The following is a 27,614-nucleotide window of genomic DNA, read 5'->3' as shown; positions in this document are numbered from 1 at the left end:
TCTGCAGATCACATTGTCCCCTGACATCTGTACTAAAACCCAGATTGACTACTGTGCAGTCACTTTTCACCAAGGTAGAATAGGTCTGGTTGTATGCGATACTGCAGGTTAAGATTACTTCACAAAGAAACATACTTAGGCTGGGTTCACACAACGTTTTTCAAATATGGTAACCGTATATGGTTTTCCGCAAAAAAAAACGTATCCGACCGTATCCGAAACCGTATGCATAGAGAATGCATTGTAAACCGTATTCCAAATTGTGTACGGTTGCATCCGTTTTGCCTCGGATACGGTTTTGCCGATTTTTCAACCGTAGGCAAAAACGCTGTCGACCACGTTTTTGCCTCCGGTTGGATAACCGCATGTGAACCGTATGTGGTTCCTTTAACATTGTTATCTATGAGAACCGTACACAGAATTTCAGAATACGGTTGCAGACGGTTTTTCTAATCCGTTTTTGGAGTTGACACATGCGCAGATCTTTCTAGAATTCATCCCAGACAACCCACTCCCACATCCTTTGGAAATTCAATAGAACAATAGTAACTTTATTAAATTGCTGGAAAACTAATTCCAACAAAATAACAAAACCGTTGGCAAAAACGGATGCAAACGGATAGAACCGTACATACGTTTTGGAATCCTGAGTTGTATCCTGTATTATACTCCAGAGCTGCAGTAACTATTCTGCTGGTGGGGTCACGGTGTACATACATTACATTACTTATCCTGTACTGATCCTGAGTTATATCTTGCATTATACTCCAGAGCTGTACTCACTATTCTGCTGGTGAGGTCACGGTGTACATACATTACATTACTTATCCTGTACTGATCCTGAGTTATATCTTGTATTATACTCCAGAGCTGCACTCACTATTCTGCTGGTGAGGTCACTGTGTACATACATTACATTACTTATCCTGTACTGATCCTGAGTTTAAAATTTTTAGTAATTTAAAATATCCCTTGATAAACTAGCAGCTAAGACAGAATAATTAATAGACACTCGGGAGATTTATCAAAGGATTTAGACTGGTTTTTCCTGTCTAAATTTGTCTCACAGAAAGTCGCAGTCTAAATATGTGCGACTTTTCTGCGACTTTTGCTGTAGAGGATTTTTAGAACCTGATGCATGCAAGTCTATTTTAGACGGAAATGCATTGGAAAATGCATTGGTGCTGAATTTATCAAGTGCGACTTTTGTGCGACAAGTCGCATCTGCCCAAAATACACTGAAATGTCAGACCATATTGGAGTCTAAATGCAGTTTAAGCTGTAGACCCTGAAGTCTGAGCACAGAATCTATCAAGGGCTGTGAGACCTTTGATAAATTAGGAGCACAATAGACAGGAGACTACCACATACGCTGGTCTATAAGCATACCCAGAATAGACTAGATTAGTAAATGTCCCCCACTATGTTTGATAAGGGACTGGTTAAGATTATTCCTAGGTAAGGTATTTGCCCATCTGATCAAGTATAAGGGTAAATTCTCTGGAGCCTAAGTTTAATATCTTCTGGGATACCTATATTTAGGATCAGGGATTTTGAAGCGTTTATTTTATAATAGGACATTTTACTGAATTCTTTAAGGATTTCTGTAAGGTTCAACAACGACTCTTCTGGGTTTGTCAAACTCAAAATGATGTCATCGACAAAAAGGCCAATTCTATGGTCCTTAGTTCCTATTTTCACCCCAGTTTTGGCAGATGAGCTTCTAATATACTGTGCTAGAGGTTCAATGGCCAAAACAAAAATCAATGGTGAAAGGGGGCATCCTTGCCTTGTACCATTATAAATTCTGAAGTTTCTGGATAAAACCCCTGCATTGTACACCACTGCCGATGGTTCTGAATAAAGAGCCATAACTGCTTTCCCGTAAGCCCCCTGTAGCCCAAACTTCAATAGGACCTGTGATAGGTAACCCCAATGGACCAATTCGACCAGTCTCCAAGACATGTATAAGATCCAGAAATCTAGGGGTACCGTCTATAGTTTGACGGCCATGTACAAATCCCACCTGATCATTCGATATCAATAAAGGTAATCAAAACTTTTGAGGCCCGGGCAACATGTTAAAGTTTTTCTAAATGACAGTACCCCTTTAACACTGCTTGATATAATTATGATATTTCTTTATGGAAGATTTTTGGCTGAAAATATATCTAGCCCCTATGACAACCTGTATGTTATACATATTTACAGTCAATTCTGCTTATTGATAAGATCACATCAATGTTCCATAAGTACGACACCCACCTTAATATGTCATACTAATTTCCAAAGATAATTATACATTATACAAAACATTGCCAATCTGCTCATTTCTATGTTAAAGCGTGACTGTCGCTAAGAATTACCTCCTAAAACTATGGCCGGTATGTAAAAGCTGTTTAGTTGTGTAATGCACCCATACCTTTGGCTGCTTAATATGTGCATTTATGGTGCTAAAATACACTTTTGTCTGGAGTCAGTGACAGCTGGGTCCATACTGCCTTTGATCCACCACTCCTCTTTTACTTCAGCACCTGATACGCTGTGTGACTGACACAGATCCCCCGCATCTGGAGCGTTCATTGAGACATTTTGCTGTGCGCTGTAGAAAAGATCAGCAGGTACCAGAACTCCATGACAGCAGCGCTGTGTCAGGTAGGTAAGTGTGTGTAGTTTTTTTTAATCACCCCCCTCTTGGAGAATATATGTAAAGAACGCTCTGCCCAGACAACCCCTTCAAATGGGGCAGATTTACTAAAACTAATTCTTAGACTGGATAAACGTAGGTCAGACTGTGTAAGAATGCATCAGATTTATCACAGTTCTTTATATTGGTTAATACATTTTGGTAATCAAAAAAGTTTACAATATTAGCTGGCTTAAACTTTGCTAGAATGTTAGAACCAAATTCTGGCGCATGGTGACATTTCATTTCAAGCCACATTCCCTCTGTCTGAACCATGCCCCCCTTTCAGAGTACACCACCCACCCTTTTTTTTTTTTTTCTTTTTTTTTTTAATATACTCTGCTATGTCTCTATGGCTCTTATTGAAGGTTGGCAAGTGCTATGTATTACCTGTGACATCTCTTTTCTATGATGCGGGATATGAATTGTTGGCATTAAGTCTGTAATATGTTGACCCAAAAGCTCCTCTGGATCCATAAAGCCATATAACTGTGCACAAGATGGATCACAGGACACAATCCTACCCTAAAAAAAAAAAAAAACACACAAAAAGGATCATGGAAAATGCAATATCCATACTTATACTTTATTACAAATTGTGCAAATGGTGAGCAATGATCATTCCCGATAATCACTACTATTTAAAATGTAGTGTAGATGTTTTAGTAATTCAGAGAAACTCACATCCTGCTGAAAAGACAGAACAGTTGTGATGATCTGTACAGTATCCAGAAACAGCAAACATTGGTTCTTCGCTCTGCGTACCCAGAGGCATAACACAATCACCTCTCCCCCATTCCGCACTGCTTCAACCTAAGGGGAAAAATGTGCAGAGACAAGAAAAATAATTAGTACTTTTAAATAACAATCATTATAATAAGGCAGAGTTAAAAATTCTTTAGGAGGGCATGAAATTCCTCCCAAAAAGTGTCCACACTACAGTGGTGTTTACGGATTTATACGGATGCGCCACTTTCTCCATGGCGAGAGACGCTCTATGTAGCAGCTCCCATCTATAGCTAAGGGGCTAAGGATAAAATGTTGCAGATTTTGACTTACCGTATATACTCGAGTATAAGTCAAGTTTTTCAGCATGATTTTTCATGCTGAAAACGCCCCCCTCGGCTTATACTCGAGTGAACTATTCGCCTGTCAATCCCTTCTCAGTGGTTTTCAACCTGCGGACCTCCAGATGTTGCAAAACTACAACTCCCAGCATGCTGTCGGGGGCATGCTGGGAGTTGTAGTTTTGAAACCTCTGGAGGTCTGCAGGTTGAAGACCATTGCGGCCTTCGTCATCATCCAGACCCCCCTCCCTTAGTATTCTACTCACCTCCCCTCGGTGGGAAGGAAAGGTGAGCTGGTTCGGACCATCTGTGCTACAGGGACCGTCCGGTGGGGAGGGTTAGTCATTTCCGGCTGTCCATTTTCACCAGGGGGGGGGGGGGGGCCCTTTTCTCCACGCTCCGGGCCTGCCCCGGACTAGTGACATTGCCTTGACGACGACGCACAGGGACGTTCATTTGCAGGTGATGATGACGGGGGTTTGGATGATGACGAAGGCCGCAGTGGTCTTCAACCTGCGGACCTCCAGAGGTTTCAAAACTACAACTCCAAGCTGGGAGTTGTAGTTTTGCAACATCTGGAGGTCCGCAGGTTGAAGACCACTGGTGAAGGGATTGACTGGTGGTGATGATGAAAAGGGGGGGGGGGGGGGATGATGACGGTGGTCTGGATGATGACATGGGGGGGGGATGATGTATTTCCCACTCTAGGCTTATAGTCGAGTCAATAATTTTTACTGGGTTTTTGGGGTGAAATTAGGGGCCTTGGCTTATATTCGGGTCGGCTTATACTCGAGTATATACGGTATCTATTTAAGTTAATTGGGTAATTCTGTAACAAACATACCCTAATAGTGGAGGGTCTAGAAGAGAGGGCTCCCCTGTATTATCTTAATTCTTTTTTATTATTTTTCTATAACAGGCAATTCTTCTTATCACTCACCACTTCTCCAGGTACCCTAGAAATCCCACCAGCCTCTATCAATTCCTCTTCCAGAGTCTCCGAAATTCTGTGGCTGGAGGCGGGGATCAAGATGGACAGACTCATACCGATTAACTCAAGGCTACTGTACCCAAACATTCTGCAGGCTTTATCATTTGCCATCAAAATCTAATGAAAAAAATCAGAGGAGAGAATAAATATGAAGATAAATGAACAAAAAGGAGACATTCATAGCTCTAGTAAATTCACCTAGCAATGCCAATTTATAAATAAATGCTTAAAACAGCAGTCCAGGCAATATATTTTTTATTTCCCAAAATGCAAAAGGGACCAATCTGTCTTGTAACGAAATGGTCAATTAAAACTTTCTCTTTATTCTTCTGTAAGGCAGGAACATAATTGCAACAAATACCTTAAAAGATAGAAACACTACATCTGGGAAGACTACAGACCCCAGCCTACCTCTAACAAACTATATCTATGATAAGCAGCATTCTCAGACTTATTATATTTTAGGCATTGTTTTATTATATAAATGTATATATTTGTATACACTGGGGGCGAGTCACAAGGGCCCTGTGACTGCATCACCTGGTTCACTATCTTTTATTAATAAATGTATACTTTGCATCTATTTATGGTAATTTACCTATATACCTCCTAGAACTATAACTATTTATTTTTTATCTTGGTTCCCAATATTATCTAGTTACTTATAGGTGAATAATTCCCTATTATTGTCTATACACATATATAGCCTAGAGGACTGAAATACCATTGGCAAAAGTTAGAAACACGCGAACATGCGTGTGGGCTGGGCGATATGGCCTAAAAATAAAATCTACATCTTTTTTTCTGCAATTTTGGCAATTCTTGATTTTAATCTTAAATTTTTTTCACTTTTTGCTAAACAAACTTGCTATAGTCAACTGGTCGTCTTTTCCTCAGCACAGGTCTTGAGGAATCTCCCCCATACTGTTTATCCGAATTATCCCTTAGGTTTTATGCAGAATTACAGTTAAATAAAAAATTTGACAATTTTGAAAAACCCAATATCTGGCCGAATAGATGTGGATGCAAATCCTTTATGGGACCCACCTGAAATCACAGGCAACTACAGCAACAAAATTAAAGGAAATGTTTAATGAAGACTATTTTGTGTAAAGTGACTAAAAGTTTATTTAGTTTTAAAAGTTTTAAAGAGAAGGTTTTAGGACAATGGTGCATGTTTTTATCCCGAAATGCTGTGTTACAGTTCCTGGGAAATAAGTCTGGAATCTCTAGATCTAGAATCCTGGGAAATAAGCTAATTTTTTATTTTTTTCTAAATTCCCACACTGACACACACAATCCTCGTCAAAGCCTTTCCTAATCCTTGTTTAATCAGAGAGCTCTAGTTCCCCGACTGATGTGGAGTTACGGGTAAGTTCAATTGAGAATCATAGCGGTTACTTGTTTCCAAAGTAAAGTCAGTTGTCCGAGTTGTTGTGTGTAAATCCCCTTTCTATGTATATATGTGTTCATACCTGTGTGGTTGAGGTGTTCACAGTCAGTACAGCTCTGCTTGAGCTCCGTGCATATGATGGTAAAGAGTGAATGGTGTCATCTGGGGTAGGTAGACCGCTGGGTGAATGTAGCAGGTTGTTGCTAGCTGCTGAAGAGAGGCTGTAAGAGCTCCAGTCCTCCCCTAGGGAAAAATATATAACACCGTAGCACATTTAGTAAGGTTTAACCCCTTAAGGACGCAGGGTTTTTCAGTTTTTGCATTTTCGTCTTTTTCTACCTTACCTTTTAAAAATCATAACCCTTTCAATTTTCGACCTAAAAATCCATATTATGGATTATTTTTTGCGTCACCAATTCTACTTTGCAGTAACATTAGTCATTTTACCCAAAAATCCATGGTGAAACGGGAAAAAAAATCATTGTGCGACAAAATTGAAGAAAAAACGCAATTTTGTAAATTTGGGGGCTTCCATTTCTACGCAGTGCATATTTCGGTAAAAATGACACCTTATTATTCTGTAGGTCCATACGGTTAAAATGATACCCTACTTATATAGGTTTGATTTTGTCGCACTTCTGGAAAAAATCATAACTACATGCAGGAAAATGTATACGTTTAAAAATGTCCTCTTCTGACCCCTATAACTTTTTTATTTTTCCACGTACAGGGCGGTATGAGGGCTAATTTTTTGCGCCGTGATCTGAAGTTTTTATCGGTACCATTTTTGTTTTGATCTGACTTTTTGAGCACTTTTTATTCATTTTTTTAATTGTATAAAAAGTGATCCAAAATACGCTTTTTTGGACTTTGGAATTTTTTTGCGCGTACGCCATTGACCGTGCGGTTTAATTAACGATATATTTTTATAGTTAGGACATTTACGCATGCGGCGATACCACATGTTTATTTTTATTTACACTGTTTTATTTTTTTAATGGGAAAAGGGGGGTGATTCAAACTTTTATTAGGGAAGGGGTTAAATGATCTTTATTAACACTTTTTTTTTTTTTACTTTTTTTTTGCAGTGTTATAGCTCCCATAGGGACCTATAACACTGCACACACTGATCTTTAACACAGATCATTGGCATTTATTAACTTGCCTGTGATCAGTGTTATCGGCGCTTGACTGCTCCTGCCTGGATCTCAGGCACGGAGCAGTCATTTGCCGATTGGCCACCGAGGAGGCAGATAGGGTCCTTCCCGGTGTCCTGTAAGCTGTTCGTGACGCCGCAATTTCACCACGGCGGTCCCGAACAGCCCGACTGAGCAGCCGGGATAGTTTCACTTTCGCTTCAGACGCGGCGGTCAGCTTTGATCGCTGCGTCTGAAGGGTTAATACAGGGCATCACCACGATCGGTGATGTCCTGTATTAGCCGTGGGTCCCGGCCGTTGATGGCCGCCGGGACCGCCGCGATATGACGCGGGGTCACCGCGTAACCCCGTGGCATATCGTGGGAGCCGGCGCAGGACATAAATATATGTCCTGTGTCGTTAAGGGGTTAAAAAAAATTTAAAAAAATAAAAACATCCATTTAGTCTAGCTCGAGCTTATATAATTGCTAACAAAATCTTAGTGCTATTCCCTGTTAAACCTCAGGGCTTTATGAATGTATACTTGGTCACATCCAGCACAGTATCTCTATATTGTCTACAGTACCAGCAGCTCAATACAAGTAGTGTCACAGGAATAGGACAAAATTTGCATGTTAGAAATGTATTTCATTATACCTTACAGCTTGGCTTTACCAGCGAACCTTATCCAAACTTCAGACGACCAACATAAAGGGAGATTTCCAGTTCCGAGACCAAGCGTGCGTTACAGCGTTGTAAAGCGTGTGCCACAATCCCCAGCTGTCACTCATTCTCATAGACCAGTGTTTCCCAACCAGGGTGCCTCCAGCTGTGGCAAAACTACAACTCCCGGCATGCCCGGACAGCCAAAGGCTGTCCGGGCATGCCGGGAGTTGTAGTTTTGCCACAGTTAGAGTCACCCTGTTTGGGAAACCGTGACATAGACTCACATAAGGAGTGACCGGCCAAGCAGTGAAATGCTCTGCCATGCAATTTACTGGCCATAACTGGCGATTCAGAGCGGAGATCTGGTACGATCTAGACTTATAACATGTCTAAACAACATGCCAAAAGTTTTTCCAAATAAAAGTTACACTTTAAGAAGAGTGGTGAGAATACCTGTCAGACTGGCTGTATTCCAGTGGCTTCTAGCTCTCCCACCATGTCTTCTTCTTCGTGGGCTGGGCAGCTGGGGAAAGGACTTGCTCAGCAGAGAAACACTATGCAGTGGAGAACTAGGAGATTGTGGTATCACTGAGGCCGCCATTTTTTTAAATAATGCCCCTAGACAGAAAAATGTAAATGTTAGGAGTAAAAATAAGCAATAAAACACATTATATTATAAGAAAAGATAATCAATTATGACGCTCACACAGCAATGAAATCCGCAAAGTCCTCTAATGATATGGAATTTATTCTGATATAATCACCTAATAACGTGATTTATAGTATTGTTGTCATATTCTTAAAGGGATTATCCATACGTATAAAATTGATGGCCTTCCATATTAGGCTGGGTTCATATCACGTTTTTGCCTTACTGTTTTCAATCCGTTTTTTTCTAAAGAAAACTGTATGGCAAAAAAAACGGATGGAACAGTATGGGAAAAAAGTAAACCGTATGCGTTTTTACACCCTATACTGTTTTTAAAAGTGAATAAAGTTCCGTCCGTTTTTATAAAAAAAAAAAAAAAAAAAAATTTTTTTGAAAATGTTGTCCATTTTTAATGGGAGGGGTCTTGGGTGCGCATGTGCAAAGTAAAAACCGTATACAGTTTCCCGTATGGAACCGTATACATGTGTGTTTCCCTCCATTCATCTCTATGGGAGAGGCAGAGACACAGCGTTTGCGTGTCTCCGCCTCTCCCATAGAGATGAATGGAGGGGGCGTGTTTCCACCAGCTGGTGTTCTGGGTACGAAACTCGCTCTAGTGTAGTAGAGCTGGAGCGGAGGCGGGGCCTACTACGGATGATCGCGCACGGGGCGGGGATGGTGGTCCTAGCGGTTGAACCCTCCGCGATGGCGATTCCTGCGGATAGGGGATACATTTCTTACCACTAGATATCTTCTTTAAATTGGACAATGCTGCAGTACTTTGCAAGGATGCAACATCGGAGGCCTCTCTAAAGAGCTGATCCCAATTATAGTCCATCACTTCTATAATTCTGGATAACAACTTTAATAACCCTCAGTTTTCTATAAACATTTCACAGTTTATATATCTAATGCCTTCCTTATTCATATTCCTGCCATGATTCCTCTATTCCATGTCTTCTTTTAGGTATTTAGAAGGGCCACCTGCTTTTCAGACCCCCTATACAAAGTGTGCCTCAGGTGCCTAAGACACCCTGCCTCCTCTCAGACACCAACTATGTAAGCAGTTTTCTTACATTTTCTTTTTGTGGTTATTGTGTAACATGTCAGTTTATGTACGGGATTGCTGCACACATGTAAAGCTCACATTATTAAAACCTAACCTTACCAAAAAATACAAAAACAATACACTAGGGATGTTCCGATACCATTTTTTAAGTACGAGTACCGATACTTTAATTCTAGTACTTGCTGATACCAAGTACAAGTACTTTGATTTTAAAAGGGAATCTGACACCAGGGTGACCCGGTTTCTGGCGCTGCTTACCGTATGATATGTGGTTCCTTGTTGTGTATAATGTAGGCGGCTACTGTAGTATGAGCCAAGATTTCTCTCTTCTCCATTGGACAGAACAGGGAATTTGCATTGGCGTCGAGACCGATGACCACATGGTGAGCAGCGGTATAAACCGGGTCACATGCACTATCTACCTATAAATTGACTCTGCTGTAAGATTGTCTATTATAGTAGGTAGTATCCCCTTACAGACATTAGCAGCAGCTCCCCAGCAATCATTAGTAGCAGCCCCTCCCCCCTTGTAGACAGTGTGCCCCCATTTAAATAGCAGCAGGGCCCCCTGTTTAGACAGCAGCAGCAGGCAGGGCTGTGGAGTCGGTAGATAAATGTTCCGACTCCAGAGTTTTCTGTACTTATAAATCCAACTCCGACTCCCCGACTCCGACTCCTCTGTATTAATATGTGAATGTATTTTATACATTCCTTGAAGGAAAGAAAGGTAACATACATGTCATTACCATGTCATTGGGAAGCCAACAGTCTACTGTATTGAACAGTTTGTGTGCTGATCTGCTGCTGAAGATAGGGCAGTGAGAGGATCCAGGAAGGGGCCTTTATTATAAAACATGATTTCCCTAGTAGAATCCCATAGTCAAGTTTAAAGGGGTACTCTGCCCCTAGACATCTTATCCCCTATCCAAAGGATATAAGATGTCAGATCGCCGGGGTCCCGCTGCTGGGGACCCCCGGGATCGCCGCTGCGGCACCGCGCTTTCATTACTACACAGAGCGAGTTCGCTCTGTGCGTAATGATGGGCGATACAGGGGACGGAGCAGCGTGATGCCATGGCTCCGCCCCTTGTGATATCACGGCCCGCCCCCTTAATGCAAGTCTATGGCAGGGGGCGTGACGACCCCCACGCCCCTTCCCATAGACTTGTATTGAGAGGGCGGGCCGTGACATCATCAGGGGAGGAGCCGTGATGGAACCATGCTCCGGCCCCTGTATCGCCCATCATTACGCACAGAGTGAACTTGCTCTGTGCAGTAAAGAGCGCGCGGTGCCGCAGCGGTGATCCCAGGGGTCCCCAGCAGCGGGATCCCGGCGATCTGACATCTTATCACCTTTCCAAAGGATAGGGGATAAGATGTCAGATCGCCGGGGTCCCGCTGCTGTGGCACCGCGCTATCATTACTGCACAAAGCGAGTTCGCTCTGTGCGTAATGACGGGCGATACAGGGGCCGGAGCATCGTAACGTCATGGCTCCGCCCCTCGTGATGTCTAGGGGTGGAGTACCCCTTTAAGCTAACAATCGAGTTTAAAAGTTTTTATAGCCTTAGCTGAATGGCAGCAGTTTTTCCAATGGTTTACAGCTTCAGTCTTGAACTATTGACCCTCCATTCCCTTCACTTATACAAGTGTCTCTAGTCCTGCAAAAAACATATTTCCTTAATCCCTTATCAGTGAGAGGCTGGGTTACCCATGGGTTCCCTGTAACAGCAGAACACAACACTATGGAAAGTATAAGTATTGCCGCTCCTAATTGTGCGGTGTGTGCCATATAGTAAAAGCACATGAAAAGCTTCTTCACGGTCACTTTACGTGTTCGTTTTGCGGTTACATGAGGCACTGCATGCATTGGTCTTTATTCTTACAGTAGAGAAGTCATTAATTATAACTTTTTGTGAATTGGGACATTTAAACTTGCTTTTTTTTTTTTTTTTTTATTCCAATCTAAATGTAGCAGGAGTCGGAGTCGGTGCATTGTTTGCCGACTCCAGGTACCCAAAATTTTGTCCGACTCCACAGCTGCGCCCCCCGTTTAGACAGCAGCCCCCCCTATAGACGTTAGTAGCAGCCCCTCTCCTTGCAGACAGCTCACCTGTGGCTGTCCTCTGTCGGGTGCTGCCGCTCCACTGCCCCCTTCTCCCGTCCGCATCATGGCGTCCTATGGAGGAGCATGTGACATATACGTCACTCTGCTTCCTCCGTAGCGTTACGCTGGGCGCAGAGGAGGAGGTGGACTGACGTGTGTGTCACACGCTTCTCCATGGAACATTATGATGCGGACGGGAGGATGGGAGCGGAGCAGCACCAGGTATCGGACATGGTATCAGGGACATCCCTACAATACACCACTAGGTACTTATTTATAAAGCCTCCATGTATATCATTTATGAACTGGCATGAATTGAAGCATATCGGATTTTACTTTATCACTTTTTTCTCTTCAGAAAAATATTCATTTGAAAATGAGAGGTGCTATGCTGGAGGCCAATGACCCCCGGACACTCACTCCCTGGCATGCACAACAATTAAGACACTTTTTGACTCCCATGTCTGATCCTAATGGCCATAAGCGCTCTTAGACCCCCCTTCGCATGACACACATATGAATAGATGCTGGACAGATATTTTCTGATGACTTATGCTTATATCTGTCGTGTCTGTGCATCGGACCCTGCATGTTTGCTGCGGTCCGCCTGTTTGGAAGATTCTCAGGAGCAGAGACAGAGGGGGGGGGGGGGGGAGTTTGCACAATGTATGGTACATTTTGTGCAAGTTCACTAAAAAGAAGGCCAAGAGACAAAAAATTTATGAGCAAGCCTTTTTTTTTTAAAGATCTGCTTGGGGTGGTGTAGATTTGCAAATTTTTGGTGGGTTTGCGCTGTGTTTCTGTCTTGTTATGCAAATCTCTTGCACAACAAATTCATTACAATTGTATGCACATCCAGTCACTTTTGGCAGCAAAAATTTTGAATAATTAAGAGATGCAAAAACATTTGCGCACAAATTACACAAAACGGTTGCTAAATCTCCCCCTCCCCCAGAATTCACACCTGGTCACAAGGCATCAATTTCAAGTCGAATCCAGGAGGCAGTCTTTTAAACTCTTATTTGTGGTAGAGTACCCAATAAACAAAATTCTTCAATGCCCCGTTTTCCCGATCTGTTGGCTCACTGTGGCTCAGAGACTTGAACACTGCTTCTTATCTTTCGGGATTGGCCCATCTTGACGGATTTCTGAACCAAATTGTTGCATCTGCAGGTTTATGGATCATCCCATTTCTGTTCAGCACAAATCCATAATGTGACCACATGCATATTAAGTGAATTGTAAATAGAGAAGAGCGAACTTACTGTAAATTTGATTTGTCACGAACTTCTCGGCTCGGCAGTTGATGACTTATCCTGCGTAAATTAGTTCAGCTTTTAGGTGCTCCGGTGGGCTGGAGACTCTTTCCTAGGACTGTATCCACCTTTTCCAACCCACCGAAGCACCTGAAAGCTGAACTAATTTACGCAGGATAAGTCATCAACTGCCGAGCTGAGAAGTTTGTGACGAATCGAATTTACTGTAAGTTCGCTCATCTCTAATTGTAAAGTCTAATCTTTGGGAGACAGATTTTCTTGAGGTGTGTAATCTTTCCTGCACTTATGTGGATCAGCAATAATAGAGCAGGACCAGTCTATACTGATAAATGATCAGCATTTCTGGAGACAGAAGGTGAAGCATTAGCCTGTCGTGCGTCTTCCCACACAACCAATGTGCAGAGCCAAGTGTGATGCAGAATGTAAGAAAGCAGCGCCCTGTCACGCGTGAGCACAGCTGTCACCGCGCTCTGTGTGTCAGCCGGGTGTTGACTGATCTTACCAACATCTATTAATGCATTGAGAGTTTTTACAGGACTGCTATTCGCAATAAGAGGAAAATATTAAGAAAAATTTGTTAGGCTAGGTTCTTTTCTGGGTTTTTTTTTTGGGGGGGGGGGGGGGAAATTCTACTACTGCAGTTTTTGAGCTAAAGCCAGAAGTGGATCCAGCAGGAAGGAGAAGCATAAGTCACCCCCCCCCCCTTTATATTTCCCATTACTTTTGAATACACTTCAGGCTTTGGCTCAAAAACTGCAGCAGCGGTTTTAAAAAAAAAAACTGAAAAAAAACCCTGTTTGGAAACTTAGCCTTACATAAGTATTTCTTTATTTAAAGTGATAATGCCATTTCAGCATCAGTTTAAGGCCGGGTTCACACCTAATTTTTCTGCATACATTTTGGGGTACAATACTGAACAAAACCAGTGCTGTGGAGTCGAGGAGTCGGAGTTGGACTAAATTTTGGGTACCTGGAGTCGGAGTCAGCTAACAATGCACCAACTCCAACTCCTACTAAATTTAGATTGAAATAAAAAAAAAAAAAAAAGCAAGTTTCCCAATTCACTAAAAGTTATAATCAATGACTTCTCTACTGTAAGAATAAAGACCAATGCATGCTGTGCCTAACGTAACCGCAAAACGAACACATTAAGTGACCGTGAAGAAGCTTTTCATGTGCTTCACTATAAGGCACACATCGCACAATTAGGAGCGGCAATACTTATACTTTCCATAGTGTTGTGTTCTGCTGTTACAGGGAACCCTTGGGTAACCTAGCCTCTCACTGATAAGGGGTTAAGTAAATATATGTTTTTTGCAGGACTAGAGACACCTGTATAAGTGAATGGAATGGAGGGTCAATAGTTCAAGACTGAAGCTGTAAAACCATTGGAAAAACTGCTGTCATTCAGCTAAGGCTATAAAAACTTGTAAACTTCGATTGTTTGCTTAAACTTTAAACATGACTATGGGATTCTACTAAGGAAATCATGTTTTATAATAAATGCCCCTTTCTGGATCCTCCCACTGCCCTATCTTCAGCAGCAGATCAGCACACAAAAAGGAGAAGGCAGCAGCTTCTGCCCAACTACCTCTCTCTGCTAGAAGAGCTTAGAAGAACTTGATTTAACAGCTTCTTGGATTCAACTGTAAGTGTTTATAAATACATTTGCATATTAATACAGAGGAGTCGGAGTCGGAAGTACAAAAAACTGCACAGCCCTGAACAAAAAATGCGTGCATGTGCTCCCTTTTAACGGTGAACTGTAGCGCTTATTTTTATTCAGAGTATATTTCTAACATGGTGGAGTAGGTGCGAAATATCTGTTATTCAGAGCATTCGGAAAATGCAGGACGCCGGTTAAATACGTGACAGAAATCTTAGGCTATGTTCATGGCAAAATGTCCGCACGGAAATTCTGCAAACTGCGGGGCGCTGCCATAATATGCCGGCTTTAAGACCGCACAGGAATGCGCCGTCTCATAGATGCAGACACGGAAAATGGAATTTCCGTGCCGGAAACATCTGGCACGGAAATTCCGCCGTGTGCACAGAACTGTAGAATCCCATTGAATTCAACGGGACTCTGCTGCATCGGAATCTCTGTGCCGGATTCTGCACTGGAAATTCTGCCATGTGAACAAGGCCGAAGGCTACCCTCGGAATTTTTTGCCATGTTTCAGGCAGGTAAGGACGGCAGTGTGTTCTGGGGGTCTGTAGAAGCACTAGCTAGTGCAAAACAGCTGTCAACCTTAAAGGGGTACTCCACCCCTAGACATCTTATCTCCTATCCAAAGGATAGGGGATAAGATGTCTGATCGCGGGGGTCAGACACCGGAACGGAAGTCCGTGACGTCACGCCGCGTCCCCTCAATGCAAGTCTATGGGAGGGGGTGTGACGGCCGTCACGCCCCCTCCCATAGACTTGCATTAAGGGGACGGGGCGTGACGTCACACGGGGGCGGAGTCGTGACGTCAGGGACTTCCGTTCCGGTGGTCGGGACCCAGACCCTCCAGGGCTTCCGGAGCAGAAACAGGTGGATGCCGCATGCTGTATTGTGGTGGTCCCCAGCGGCGGGACCCCCGCGATCAGACATCTTATCCCCTATCCTTTGGATCCTTAATACACACTTGTGTCCTCACCTGCAAGGGTATTGGAGGATATTTGTATGCACGTTAAATAAACGAATAAATAAAAAAAACTTTGGAAAGTGTCACTCTTTCTTTACTTATTGAATTCACACATCTGTATGCAATACAGACAACCTTCTCTGAGGAGACCACCCAAAATTGCGTTAAAAAGTGGGATTTTTAATGCATATGGTCTTCTCAGAAAGGTTTCTTTTTGCAGAGGTTTCACTGTACAATCACACCTAAGAAAAGCTACAAAAAGGAAACAACAGTAGTATACAGAAAAGCCTCACCAAAAGACACCCCTCCACCAAACAGAATAACAGGCCAAACATTTTTGGGGCACATATCCATCACCTACAAAAAGTGCAGGGTTTATACAGTTACAAAAGTTTTTGTAAAATATATAATTACGGGGAAGCACAAATCATAAGCACAAATTTCATTTTTGTGACTGGTTTTATTGGATTTTTTTTTAGAACCACTAAACGTATTCAATTGAAGTTGGCAAAATGATAAATTTGGTGCAACACGCTGGCGGAATTTACACTAAGTTGCGCGCCAATGATGAGTGTGAGAAATCCTTGCAAAAGACATTGACCAAATGACCTATATAAATCCAACATGCCCGATCCTGCTTGGCTGTCCAGGCATGCTGGGAGTTGTAGTTTTGCAACATCTGGGAGGTCCACAGTTTGGAGACCGATGCTATAGCATAATGTTCTACCTGTAGCTCGAGTGATTGCATAACTACAACTCCCATCAAGCCAGATATGCTTGGAGTTGTAGTTTTGCAACATCTGGAGGTCCGCAGTTTGAAGACCACTGCTATAGCATAATGTTCTCCTACCTGTAGCTCTTGAGTGATTGCATGACTACAACTCCCATCAAGCCAGATATGCTGGGAGTTGTAGTTTTGCAACATCTGGAGGTCCACAGGGTGAAGACCACTGCTATAGCATAATGTTCTCCTACCTGTAGCTCTTGAGTGATTGCATAACTACAACTCCCATCAAGCCAGATATGCTGGGAGTTGTAGTTTTGCAACATCTGGAGGTCCGCAGGGTGAAGACCACTGCTATAGCATAATGTTCTCCTACCTGTAGCTCTTGAGTGATTGCATAACTACAACTCCCATCAAGCCAGATATGCTGGGAGTTGTAGTTTTAAGACATATGGGGAAAAAATGCTTAAATCATTTTTTAATAGGGAATTACTACTCCCAGCATATCCTACCAGTGCATGCTGGGCATTGTAGTTCCAGTACAGCTGGAAAGCTACAAGTTCTTTACCGCCGCTGTACAATGGAAGCAGAGCTCATACGACACCACATCACCGCATACAAAGAGGCAGGCAGCCAGTGACCGTGCGTGACGGACAGCGTTATGTAGAGGGCCAGCACAGGGTCAGGACATGCAGCAGCGCACGCCCGGTTGCCCACCCCGTTATACAGCGCTCAGGTCTCCCTGCCCCCCCGCCGCGCACAGTATTACTCACACGATCATACCTCTTATGTCATCCTTCCCATGGACAGCGTACAGTTCAGCGGAACAGGCGGGACTAACAGGTTTAAAGACGTCATCCAATCAGAACGCGACGACTTATGACCGCTAGACGTACTGACCAATCGGCGAGCAGAAAACGTTGCCAGGCGGAGGGGCCACGCCTTCAGCCTACCAGAAAAGAGCGGGCAAGCGGTTGCTAGGGACGCGCAGAGTAGATTTGTTTACATAGACTGTCCCTGTCTGCTGAGGAGTGGAGGGGGAGATCATAGACGGTCACTATGGGATCCTATCTTATCAAATACATTTAGTGATTTATTACCACTTTGTGTTTTTCCCATAGTTTTTCAGTGGGTAGGAGGTAAATGTTAAGAGCGGAAGATAATATAGCTAGAATAGCCCTATTTTACAAGGTTAAAGCGATAATTACCGATATTGCAAGGGTCAAGTCCTGGGGAAAAAAAGTGTGGGAACTCAACCCAGATTTCAACTCAACGGGTGGTCCTGCAGGATTTTTGTCAATGGGACTAGTGTTCCTGCTATGGAAAAAGTACAGGAACTCAGTTCCCACGCGTTCCTGTAGGACTTGAGCCCTGCATTACTGGTTTAAGGTGTTATTCCAGCAACAACAAAAATATAATTTTTAAAAAAGTCCCCTACCTTTCTTGCTTCTTACTGTCTGTCAATCCCAGGTTCGGGGATGTGATGTCACACGCCTGCTCAGGTAATCAGCGGCTGAGGGAGGACAGCACAGTGGCCATTGATTGGTTAGATGCCTGATGAGGCAGCTGTGCTGTGAAACGCGTCGCATTATGGGTGAATAAACGTTTGGTCTAGTTACCTGGTTGTCCAGTGCCCTTTATCCCGTCTACACCTTGGAGTTCTTCCCCTATTGATTGGTTAGCGGGCGTGTGACATCATGTCACTAAACTCAAAACTGGTGGACAGCAAAGAGAGGCCCTCCATTATACCAGCAGCAGCGGGGGAGTGAGGAAGATGCGAGAGCATTCTTTATTTACAAACCCCCTCCTTGACCAGATTATAAAGAGAAGTTTCTTGCTGGACTACACCTTTAAAGGAGATCTCCAGGATAGAAAAACGTATTACCTATGCTAAGGATGGGGCATAACTGTCAGATTGCAGGGGTACGGTGTCCATTTTAGGACATCGTCAGTCGTCAGCCGTAACTGTCCTCTGTCAGGTGAAACGGAGTCCCCTCCCTCGGACCAATCGTCGTCAGCTGCAACTCCGTCCTCCGTCAGGTGAAACGGCCCACCTCCCTCACACCAATCGCCGTCATCCTTCAGCCACAGCTCCCTCCTCCCTCATCCAAAACGCCGTCATGCCTCAGACAATTCTCTCTCAGACGCAACTTCTGACTGCATAGCAGAGCCGACGCTGCACAGCATGTATAGCAGAGTCGAAACTGTGAAACTTGCATGTGTATACTACAGACACTACATGTGCTACAGAATCTGTATAGCAGAGCCAACATTGAATAGCGTGTACAGCAGAACCCGTATAGCAGAGAGCTGACACTGACTCGGCTCTGCTACACGGCAGGAACGTTTTTTGTCTGAGGGATGACAGAGTTTCGGATGAGAGATTTAGGATGATAAAGGAAGGAGGAGGGAGTTGCGACTGACAGAGATTGGCCTGAGGGAGGACGGAGTTACGGCTGAGGACTGATGAAGTCCTAAAATGGACACTGTACAGGGGTGCGACCACTACTCCCCACAATCTCCTGTATAGGCCCTGGCTCTCCTCCTGAATGGGGTGTGTTGACCACCGCATGAAGCGATGGCTGACACACACCCTCAATGAATCTTTATGGGAGAGCCAGGAATCTCCAGGCAGGTCAGCCATTGCAATGGTCAACACGCTGTCATGATTCGGCTGGCAGGAGGTGGATCCTCTGTGCCAGAGAGGGATTGGCGTGGACCGTGCTAGTGGACCGGTTCTAAGTTACTACTGGTTTTCACCAGAGCCCGCCGCAAAGCGGGATGGTCTTGCAGCGGCGGTAGTAACCAGGTCGTATCCACTAGCAACGGCTCAACCTCTCTGACTGCTGAAGATAGGCGCGGTACAAGGGAGTAGACAAGAGCAAGGTCGGACGTAGCAGAAGGTCGGGGCAGGCAGCAAGGATCGTAGTCAGGGGCAACGGCAGGAGGTCTGGAACACAGGCTAGGAACACACAAGGGAACGCTTTCACTGGCACGATGGCAACAAGATCCGGCAAGGGAGTGCAGGGGAAGTAAGGTATACATAGGGAGTGCACAGGTGAACACACTAATTAGACCAACTGCGCCAATCGGCGGCGCAGTGGCCCTTTAAATCGCAGAGACCCGGCACGCGCGCGCCCTAGGGAGCGGGGCCGCGCGCGCCGGGACAGGACCGACGGAGAGCGAGTCAGGTACGGGAGCCGGGGTGCGCATCGCGAGCGGGCGCCACCCGCATCGCGAATCGCATCCCGGCTGGAGGCGGTATCGCAGCGCACCCGGTCAGTGGATCCGACCGGGGCGCTGCAGTAGCGAGGATGTGGCGAGCGCTCCGGGGAGGAGCGGGGACCCGGAGCGCTCGGCGTAACACACGCTCTATTTAGAGGAGAGCCAGGACCCTGTACGGCAGATCGCAGGGGGATCCCCCGCGATCTGACACTTATCCCCGATCCTTAGTATAGGGGATACGTTTCTCTATCTCGGAGTACTCATTTAACTCTCCTGGCAACTTTGTAGCCAAATACTTCCTTGAGAATACAACGATCCGAATATATATTTACCAGAAGTCCCATGCAAATCTGTATCCTGATTGCTGTCATCATGGGCTATGAAGTTGCCTTGAGATCTAAATAGATATCAGCTGCCTGAGTTACACTTTCAGAACTGTTTGTTGACAAACCTGCCAGCACCAGTAATGCCCTTTTTTACCTTTCTCGTCATGTAGGTTGTATCTCTTTAGTTATTTAGTTTGGAGTAAAGACGCCTTAAGGCAGATTTGATCAAAGTGTACAAATATATGAATAGACAGTACAGAGATCATTCTAGTAATCTTTTTATACCTAGGCCGGGAACCAAGACAATGGGGCATTCTCTACATAGAGCAGGGGTCTCAAACTCAAATTATCTGGGGGCCACTGGAGATAGCGGCTGGGTGAGGCTGGGCCGCATGAGCCCCTCACATATAATGCCCCCATCATGCCCCCCTCACATATAATGCCCCCATCATGCCCCCAGACAGGCTCACAGATAGATATGACCCTCATCAGGTAGGGCTCCCCAGTATGTAGACAGGCCCCCAGATAGATATGATCCCCAAAACTGATGGGGGTGATATCTATTTGGGGGCCTGTCTACCTACTGGGGAGACCTACCTGATGATCAGGTAGGGGTTCCCAATAGGTGTACAGGCCCCAGATAGATATTACCCCCGGCAGGTAGAACTCCTATTTAACCCTTTAACGACGCAGGACGTATATTTATGTCCTGTGCTGGCCCCCGCGATATGATGCGGGGTCGCGCTGCGACCCCGCATCACATCTCGTCGGTCCCGGCGCTCATCAACGGCCGGGACCCGCGGCTAATACCACACATCGCCGATCGCGGCAATGTGCGGTATTAACCCTTTAGAAGCGGCAGTCAAAGCTGACCGCCGCTTCTAAACGAAAGTGAAAGTATCACGGCTAGTCAGTCGGGCTGTTCGGGACCGCCGCTGTGAAATCGCGGCGTCCCGAACAGCTTGCAGGACACTGGGAGGGCCCTTACCTGCCTCCTCGGTGTCCGATCGACAAATGAATGCTCCGTGCCTGAGATCCAGGCAGGAGCAGTCAAGCGCCGATAACGCTGATCACAGGCGTGTTAATACACGCCAGTGATCAGCATGAGAGATCAGTGTGTGCAGTGTTATAACTATAACACTGCAAAAAAAAGTTAAAAAAAAGTGTTAATAAAGGTCATTTAACCCCTTCCCTAATAAAAGTTTGAATCACCCCCCTTTTCCCATAAAAAAAAATAAAACTGTGTAAATAAAAATAAACATATGTGGTATCGCCACGTGCGTAAAATGTCCGAACTATAAAAATATATCATTAACTAAACCGCACGGTCAATGGCGTACGCGCAAAAAAATTCCAAAAAAGCGTATTTTGATCAGTTTTTATACCATTAAAAAATGAATAAAAAGTGATCAAAAAGTCCGATCAAAACAAAAATCATACCGATAAAAACTTCAGATCACGGCGCAAAAAATTAGTCCTCATACCGCCCTGTACGTGGAAAAATAAAAAAGTTATAGGGGTCAGAAGATGACATTTTTAAATGTATAAATTTTCCTGCATGTAGTTATGATTTTTTCCAGAAAGTACGACAATATCCAACCTATATAAGTAAGGTATCATTTTAACCATATGGACCTACAGAATAATGATAAGGTGTCATTTTTACCGAAATATGCACTGCGTAGAAACGGAAGCCCCCAAAAGTTACAAAATGGCGTTTTTTCTTCGATTTTGTCGCACAATGATTTTTTTTTCTGTTTCGTTGTGAATTTTTGGGTAAAATTACTGATGTCACTGCAAAGTAGAATTGGTGACGCAAAAAATAAGCCATAATATGGATTTTTAGGTGGAAAATTGAAAGGGTTATGATTTTTAAAAGGTAAGGAGGAAAAAACGAAAGTGCAAAAACGGAAAAACCCTGAGTCCTTAAGGGGTTAAACAATTATGCCCCCTAAGAAGGTAGGTTAGCCCCTGGTGATAAGCAGGTCCTCCCTTATTAGGCAAGTTAAGTTAAGTTTCACAGCTACAGTACTTATATCTCCCTGCTGCAGCCTAAAAAGAGCCTTCTTTGCGGGGATGTGCACGTTAGGTGACGCCATCACATGTGCCGCGCAAGACGTCAGCGTCCCGGTGTCCTGTGCTGCGGATGCGATGACGTCACCAATTGCGCGCATCCCTTCAGGAGGGCTCGTTATAGGCTGCAGCAGGGAGCTATAGGTACAGCAGCAGTGTGTGCCGATGTGTGCGAAGTCTTCCGGCATTTAGCACTGCTTGCCCGAAGCAGAGCTAAATGCCTGAAGAAATCCCCTGCCCGATGCCAGGGCCTCAAAATTTCATTCTGCGGGCCGCAAATGGCCCGAGGGTCGGGAATTTGTGACCCTTGATGTAGAGGAAAGAAGGTTTTCCCCATCATCACAGAGATTCTTTACTGTAAGAGCAATGAGACTATGGAACTCTCTGCCCCATGATGTTGTGATGTCTAACTCTCTAAACAAATTCAGGGGGGCTGGGTGTTTTTCTGGACAATATAAATTTTTAGGTTACGGATACTAGATTTATGGGGATTGAATGTTGATCCAGGGATTTATTCTGATCACCATACTGGAATTAGGGAAGACATTTTTTCTCTGTTATGGGGCAACTGGCATCTGCCTCACGGGGTTTTTTGCCATCCTCTCGATCAACACAGTAGGGTTCTAGGTTAAATTAAGTGTACTCTTGTCTTTTTTCAACCTTCCAAACTATGTTACTGTGTTACTCATTGGAAGGGATTTTTTCTTCCTCTAGATCAACACAGTGTTTCTCAAGCGTGGTCCTCAAGTCCCCCCAACAGGTCATGTGTTCAGGATTTCCTTAGTCTTTCACAGGTGATATAAATGTGGTGATGCCCGATTCATTGACTATAATTATACTATAACTAGACTATAACGCAAGAAAAAACGCCTCAAAAAACGGCAGTGCAATTACCTGTCTGACATTTTTTCTGGCATTTTTTCAGGCGTTTTTTCATATGTGTGGAAATTGCATTTTTGGCACCTTTGGTGTTGTTTTTTTGGTACTCAAAATTTCTTGGCTACCAAAAAAATAAATAAAAGGATGCAGTAGTGCTGGAAATTTTTTTATTTAACAAAATTTATATATGTTATAACAAAATGTTATTAATATTTAATAAAGTGTGTGTGTTTCACTTTTTTTCTAAATTTTTTAGGTAGTACTACTACTCCCAGCATGAAACAGACTGTTCCATGATGGGATTAGTAGTACCTGTACTAATAGACATATCGCCCAATGCGATCATCCATAATATAGCAGAGATGTGGAGCAGCTCAATACAGCGCTTGCATCTCTGCTCTATACTCCGGCCGGTGATGTGAATAGAATATCGCTCATTCATATTTTCAAAAGTCAGTGCAATTTCCTGCATCTGGCGTTTTTTCTAGCGTTTTTACCTTTGAGTGGAAATTGCATTTTTGGCCAATTTGGCGTTTTTTCTAAATTTGTTGGGAACCAAAAAAAAAAAAAAAAGGATGCATTAGGGATGGAAAAAAATGTATTTAACGAAATTTATATTTTTTTATAACTAAATTTTAATTAATTTTTAAACAGGGATCAATTTATGTGGGCGGACAGGGAACTAAAAATATGGCCATCAATAATAAAAATGTAGAAAGGGGCCATTTAAATGTAAAAGTTATATTTTCTATGATAAATTTTTGTTACATTTTTATTAGTAATATATTTTAATAATGTGTTTAATAAAGTGTATGTGTGTGTGTTTCACTTTTACTACTACTCCCAGCATGGAACAGACTGTTCCATGATGGGAGTAATAGTACCTGTACTAATAGACAGATCGCCTCGGGTGTTACTCCTGATGCCCGATGCCAATGTCCTATCTATTGCAGAGATGCGGATCGGATCTCTACAGCGCTCACATCTCTGCATTATACTCCAGCCAGCCAGTGATGTGAATAGAATTTACATCGCATGGGGTGGTTAGAGACCCCAGGGCCCCGATGCAAAAAAAACGTAAATGGGCATAAATGTACATCATGGTGTCATGGTACTTAACGCACCATGACGTACATTTACCCTCCGCCATGACTGCGAAGTAATGGCGGACATCAGCGACCACGCGGATGTCCACCATTAACCCCTCAGATGCCGTGATCAATACAGATCACGGCAACTGTGGCAATGCGGTACTTTGAATGGATGATCGAATCGCCTGCAGTGCTGCCGCGGGGATCCGATCATCCAGCATGGCAGCCGGAGGTCCCCTCACCTGCCTCTGGCCGTCTCTCTGGGTATTCTGATCTGGTCCGAGACTGAGCAGACCAGAGCAGAAGATCACCGATAACACAGATCAGTGCTATGCTCTATGCATAGCACTGAACAGTATTAGCAATCAAATGATTGCTATAAATAGTCCCCCTTTTGTAAAAAAAAATTTGAATTTTTTTTCCCATTTTACCCCCAAAAAAGCGTAAAAAAAATATTAATACACATATTTGGTATTGCCGCGTGCATAAAACTCTGAACTATGCATAAAACTCTGAGCTATTAAAATACATTGTTAATTATCCTAATTAAAAAATTATAAAAAGTAAAACCTAAGCAAAAGGGGTACTGATAAAAACTGCAGATAATGGTGCAAAAAATGTGCCCTTATACCGCCTCAGATACGGAAAAATTTGAAAGTTATAGGTGGTCAAAATAGGGCAATTTCAAACATACTAATTTTGTTAAAATGGTTTGAGATTTTTTTTTAAGCGGTACAATTATAGAAAAGCATATAATATGGGTATCATTTTAATCGTATTGACCCACAGAATAAAGAAAACATGTCATTTTTACCGGAAAGTGTACAGTGTGAAAACAAAACCTTCCAAAATTTGCTAAATTGCGTTTTTTTTTCAATATTCCCACATAAATAATATTTGTTTGGTTGCGCCGTACATTTAATGGTAAAATAAGTGATGTTATTACAAAGTACAATTGGTTATGTAAAAAGAAAGCCCTCATATGGGTCTGTGGATGGAAATATAAAATAGTTATGATTTTTCGAAGGCGAGGAGAAAAAAAAACAAAATGCTAAAACAAAATGGGCCTGGTCCTTAACAGGTTAAACACATTATTAAAATACATTACTAATAGTTTAACAAACTTAATTTTAAAAATTATATTATTTTTACAATTAACTGACCCCTTTCTACATCTTTATTAATTTTGGCTACATTTTTGGTTTCCTGCCCGCCCACATAAATTGATCCCTGTTTAAAAATTTATAAAAATTTCATTATAAAAATATAAATTATATTAAATACAAATTCTTCCATCACTACTGTATCTTCTTTTTTTTTTTTTTAATGGTACCTATAAAATTTTAATAATAAAAGGTATCTTCATCCCTTTTTTGGATCGCTAAAGTCCATAAAAGAATAAAAAGCGACTGCAAAAACGCCAAAGTTAAAACCCACATGGCATTTTTCTTACAAATTCAGGGAAATGAACGCCATAGGCTCAACATGCTGTGACTTTGCAAAACCGCCAAGGAGCTGAAAACCGCCAAAAAAGGTGAAAAAATTGCAAAAGGGTAAAAAAAACAAAAAAACGCTAAACTTAAAAACACAAAGTGGAAAAAGGATTTTACATTTTTTCATTGATTTACAGCTAATGTGGTGAGGGTGTGATGGAGGCCAGATGTTATTACCCTAGGGGCAGATGGCATTAACCACATGTGTTCGGGGTGCCGGGGCGTGGTTTTACCTCTACACCACCCGAAGGTATGACCGCTGGATCCTGGGCTAGGCAGGGGCAAATAATGACTCCGACACCAAATTACGGAACAACAGCAGCTTTACTGAGGCAGAAAGATGGAATAGTCTTTACAGCTCAGTTAGGCCCAAGGAGGTGACCAGTGACTTCAGAGACTTTGGGGCTCGCTGGGACTTGTGGTGGATTTTGGACAATTTGCTGCAGGCCCACGCTGACTTTATGCAGACTTATCTTGACTGACTTGACTAGGACTGACTAGACAGACTTCACCCCGTATGTAGCTTACCAGGTTTTGACTTTCACCTGTGGGGCACTTGGTTGGTAGAAGCGTGGCTGTGTGGCCAGCCTTGGGTCTCCTCAGGACACCAGACACTCTCTCCAGGTCTTGACTGTTCCTCAGCATTCTCTAAACTGAAACTAGAACTAGCTAGCTCCTCCCAGGGTTTTTGGAGACTCTAGAGGGGTCCTATAGGTCACCCTATAAGTCACCTGATCACTGGCACCCTCCTTGGTTACAAGACTTGGTAACAACATTTAAAGGTACATAACATAATATATACATTACATTAGATAATATAAGCACTTATTAACCATTTAACATACTCAGCTTAAAGGGGTATTCCAGGATTTTTTTTTATTTGACTATGCTACAGGGGCTGTAAAGTTAGTGTAGTTTATAATATAGTGTCTGTACATGTGTGAGACGGTTTTCTCACAATTCTTCTGTGATTTTCACCCCACTATTTATTTGAAAGCTGGGATACATGCAGATGAAAATACATTTGAGATTCTCTGGTCTTGCATCTGCTTTTTGGTGAATATTTGGTTAGTTTGGGCTGCCTGAGGCTCTCTACGATGATGCCTGTGCTAATTGGGCCCTTTGGCTTTAGCTACTTCTCTCCATAACATTAGAACTAGCAGTTATATATTTTTCTGACAACACATGAGAATGTTACATATACACAATGGGGGAGATTTATCAAAACCTGTCCAGAGGAAAAGTTGCCCATAGCAACCAATCAGCTCGCTTCTTTCATTTTTAACCCCTTCATGACCCAGCCCATTTTCACCTTCAGGACCTGGGCATTTTTTGAAAATCTGACCACTGTCACTTTAAACATTAATAACTCTGGAATGCTTTTACTTATCATTCTGATTCCGTGATTTTTTTTTCGTGACATATTCTACTTCATGTTATTGGTAAAATTTCACAGATATTTGCATCCTTTCTTGGTAAAAAATCTAAAAATTTCATGGAAATTTGGAAAATTTAGCATTTTTCTAACTTTGAAAGTCTCTACTTGAAAGGAAAATGGATATTCCAAATAAATTACATATTGATTCACATATACAATATGTCTACTTTGTGTTTGTATAAAAAAATTGACGTGTTTTTACTTTTGGAAGACACTAGAGGGCTTCAAAGTTCCGCAGCAATTTTCCAATTTTTCTCAAGATTTTCAAAATCGTAATTTTTCAGGACCCAGTTCAGGTTGGAAGTGGATTTTAAGGGTCTTCATATTAGAAATACCCCATAAATGACCCCATTATAAAAACTGCACCCCCCAAAGTATTCAAAATGACATTCAGTAAGTGTTTTAACCCTTTAGGTGTTTCACAGGAATAGCAGCAAAGTGAAGGAGAAGATTCTAAATCTTCATTTTTTACACTCGCATTTTCTTGTAGACCCAATTTTTGAATTTTTACAAGGGGTAAAAGGAGAGAAATCACCCTAAAATTTGTAACCCAATTTCTCTTGAGTAAGGAAATACCTCATATGCGTATGTAAAGTGTTCGGCGGACGCAGTAGAGGGCTCAGAAGGGAAGGAGCGACAATGGGATTTTGGAGAGTGAGTTTTTCTGAAAGGGTTTTTGGGGGGCATGTCCCA

The 27,614-nt window shown here is 43.0% G+C and overlaps 2 protein-coding genes across 6 annotated transcripts in view; one reads left to right on the top strand and one right to left on the bottom strand.

Annotated features, from left to right (window-relative positions):
* Positions 1–17,316, bottom strand: part of PASK (PAS domain containing serine/threonine kinase) — a 50,761-nt gene extending 33,445 nt beyond the window's left edge. The window contains exons 1-6 of one of the 5 annotated variants that reach the window (XM_056564737.1): positions 17,180–17,316; positions 8,394–8,558; positions 6,220–6,380; positions 4,694–4,861; positions 3,371–3,499; positions 3,077–3,211 (exon numbers count right to left, since the gene is read on the bottom strand). In XM_056564737.1, the coding sequence (XP_056420712.1) occupies positions 3,077–3,211; positions 3,371–3,499; positions 4,694–4,861; positions 6,220–6,380; positions 8,394–8,541 (741 nt within the window). In that variant the 5' untranslated portion in view covers positions 8,542–8,558; positions 17,180–17,316. Of the gene's footprint in view, positions 1–3,076; positions 3,212–3,370; positions 3,500–4,693; positions 4,862–6,219; positions 6,381–8,393; positions 8,559–11,770; positions 11,833–16,908; positions 17,046–17,169 lie in introns of those variants that run through there. The other 4 variants (XM_056564739.1, XM_056564740.1, XM_056564741.1 and 1 more) reach the window with 4 other exon arrangements.
* PPP1R7 (protein phosphatase 1 regulatory subunit 7) overlaps positions 17,170–27,614 on the top strand; it is a 63,206-nt gene continuing 52,761 nt past the window's right edge. Inside the window, exon 1 of the mRNA XM_056564743.1 lies at positions 17,170–17,239. Within this exon, the coding sequence (XP_056420718.1) occupies positions 17,185–17,239 (55 nt within the window). The 5' untranslated portion in view covers positions 17,170–17,184. The remainder of the gene's footprint in view (positions 17,240–27,614) is intronic.

Source organism: Hyla sarda, chromosome 3 (assembly GCF_029499605.1).
Source record: "Hyla sarda isolate aHylSar1 chromosome 3, aHylSar1.hap1, whole genome shotgun sequence".
Lineage (NCBI taxonomy): Eukaryota > Metazoa > Chordata > Amphibia > Anura > Hylidae > Hyla > Hyla sarda.
The sequence above is the reverse complement of the archived record's forward strand: the minus strand, read 5'-3'. Positions and strand labels throughout refer to the sequence as shown.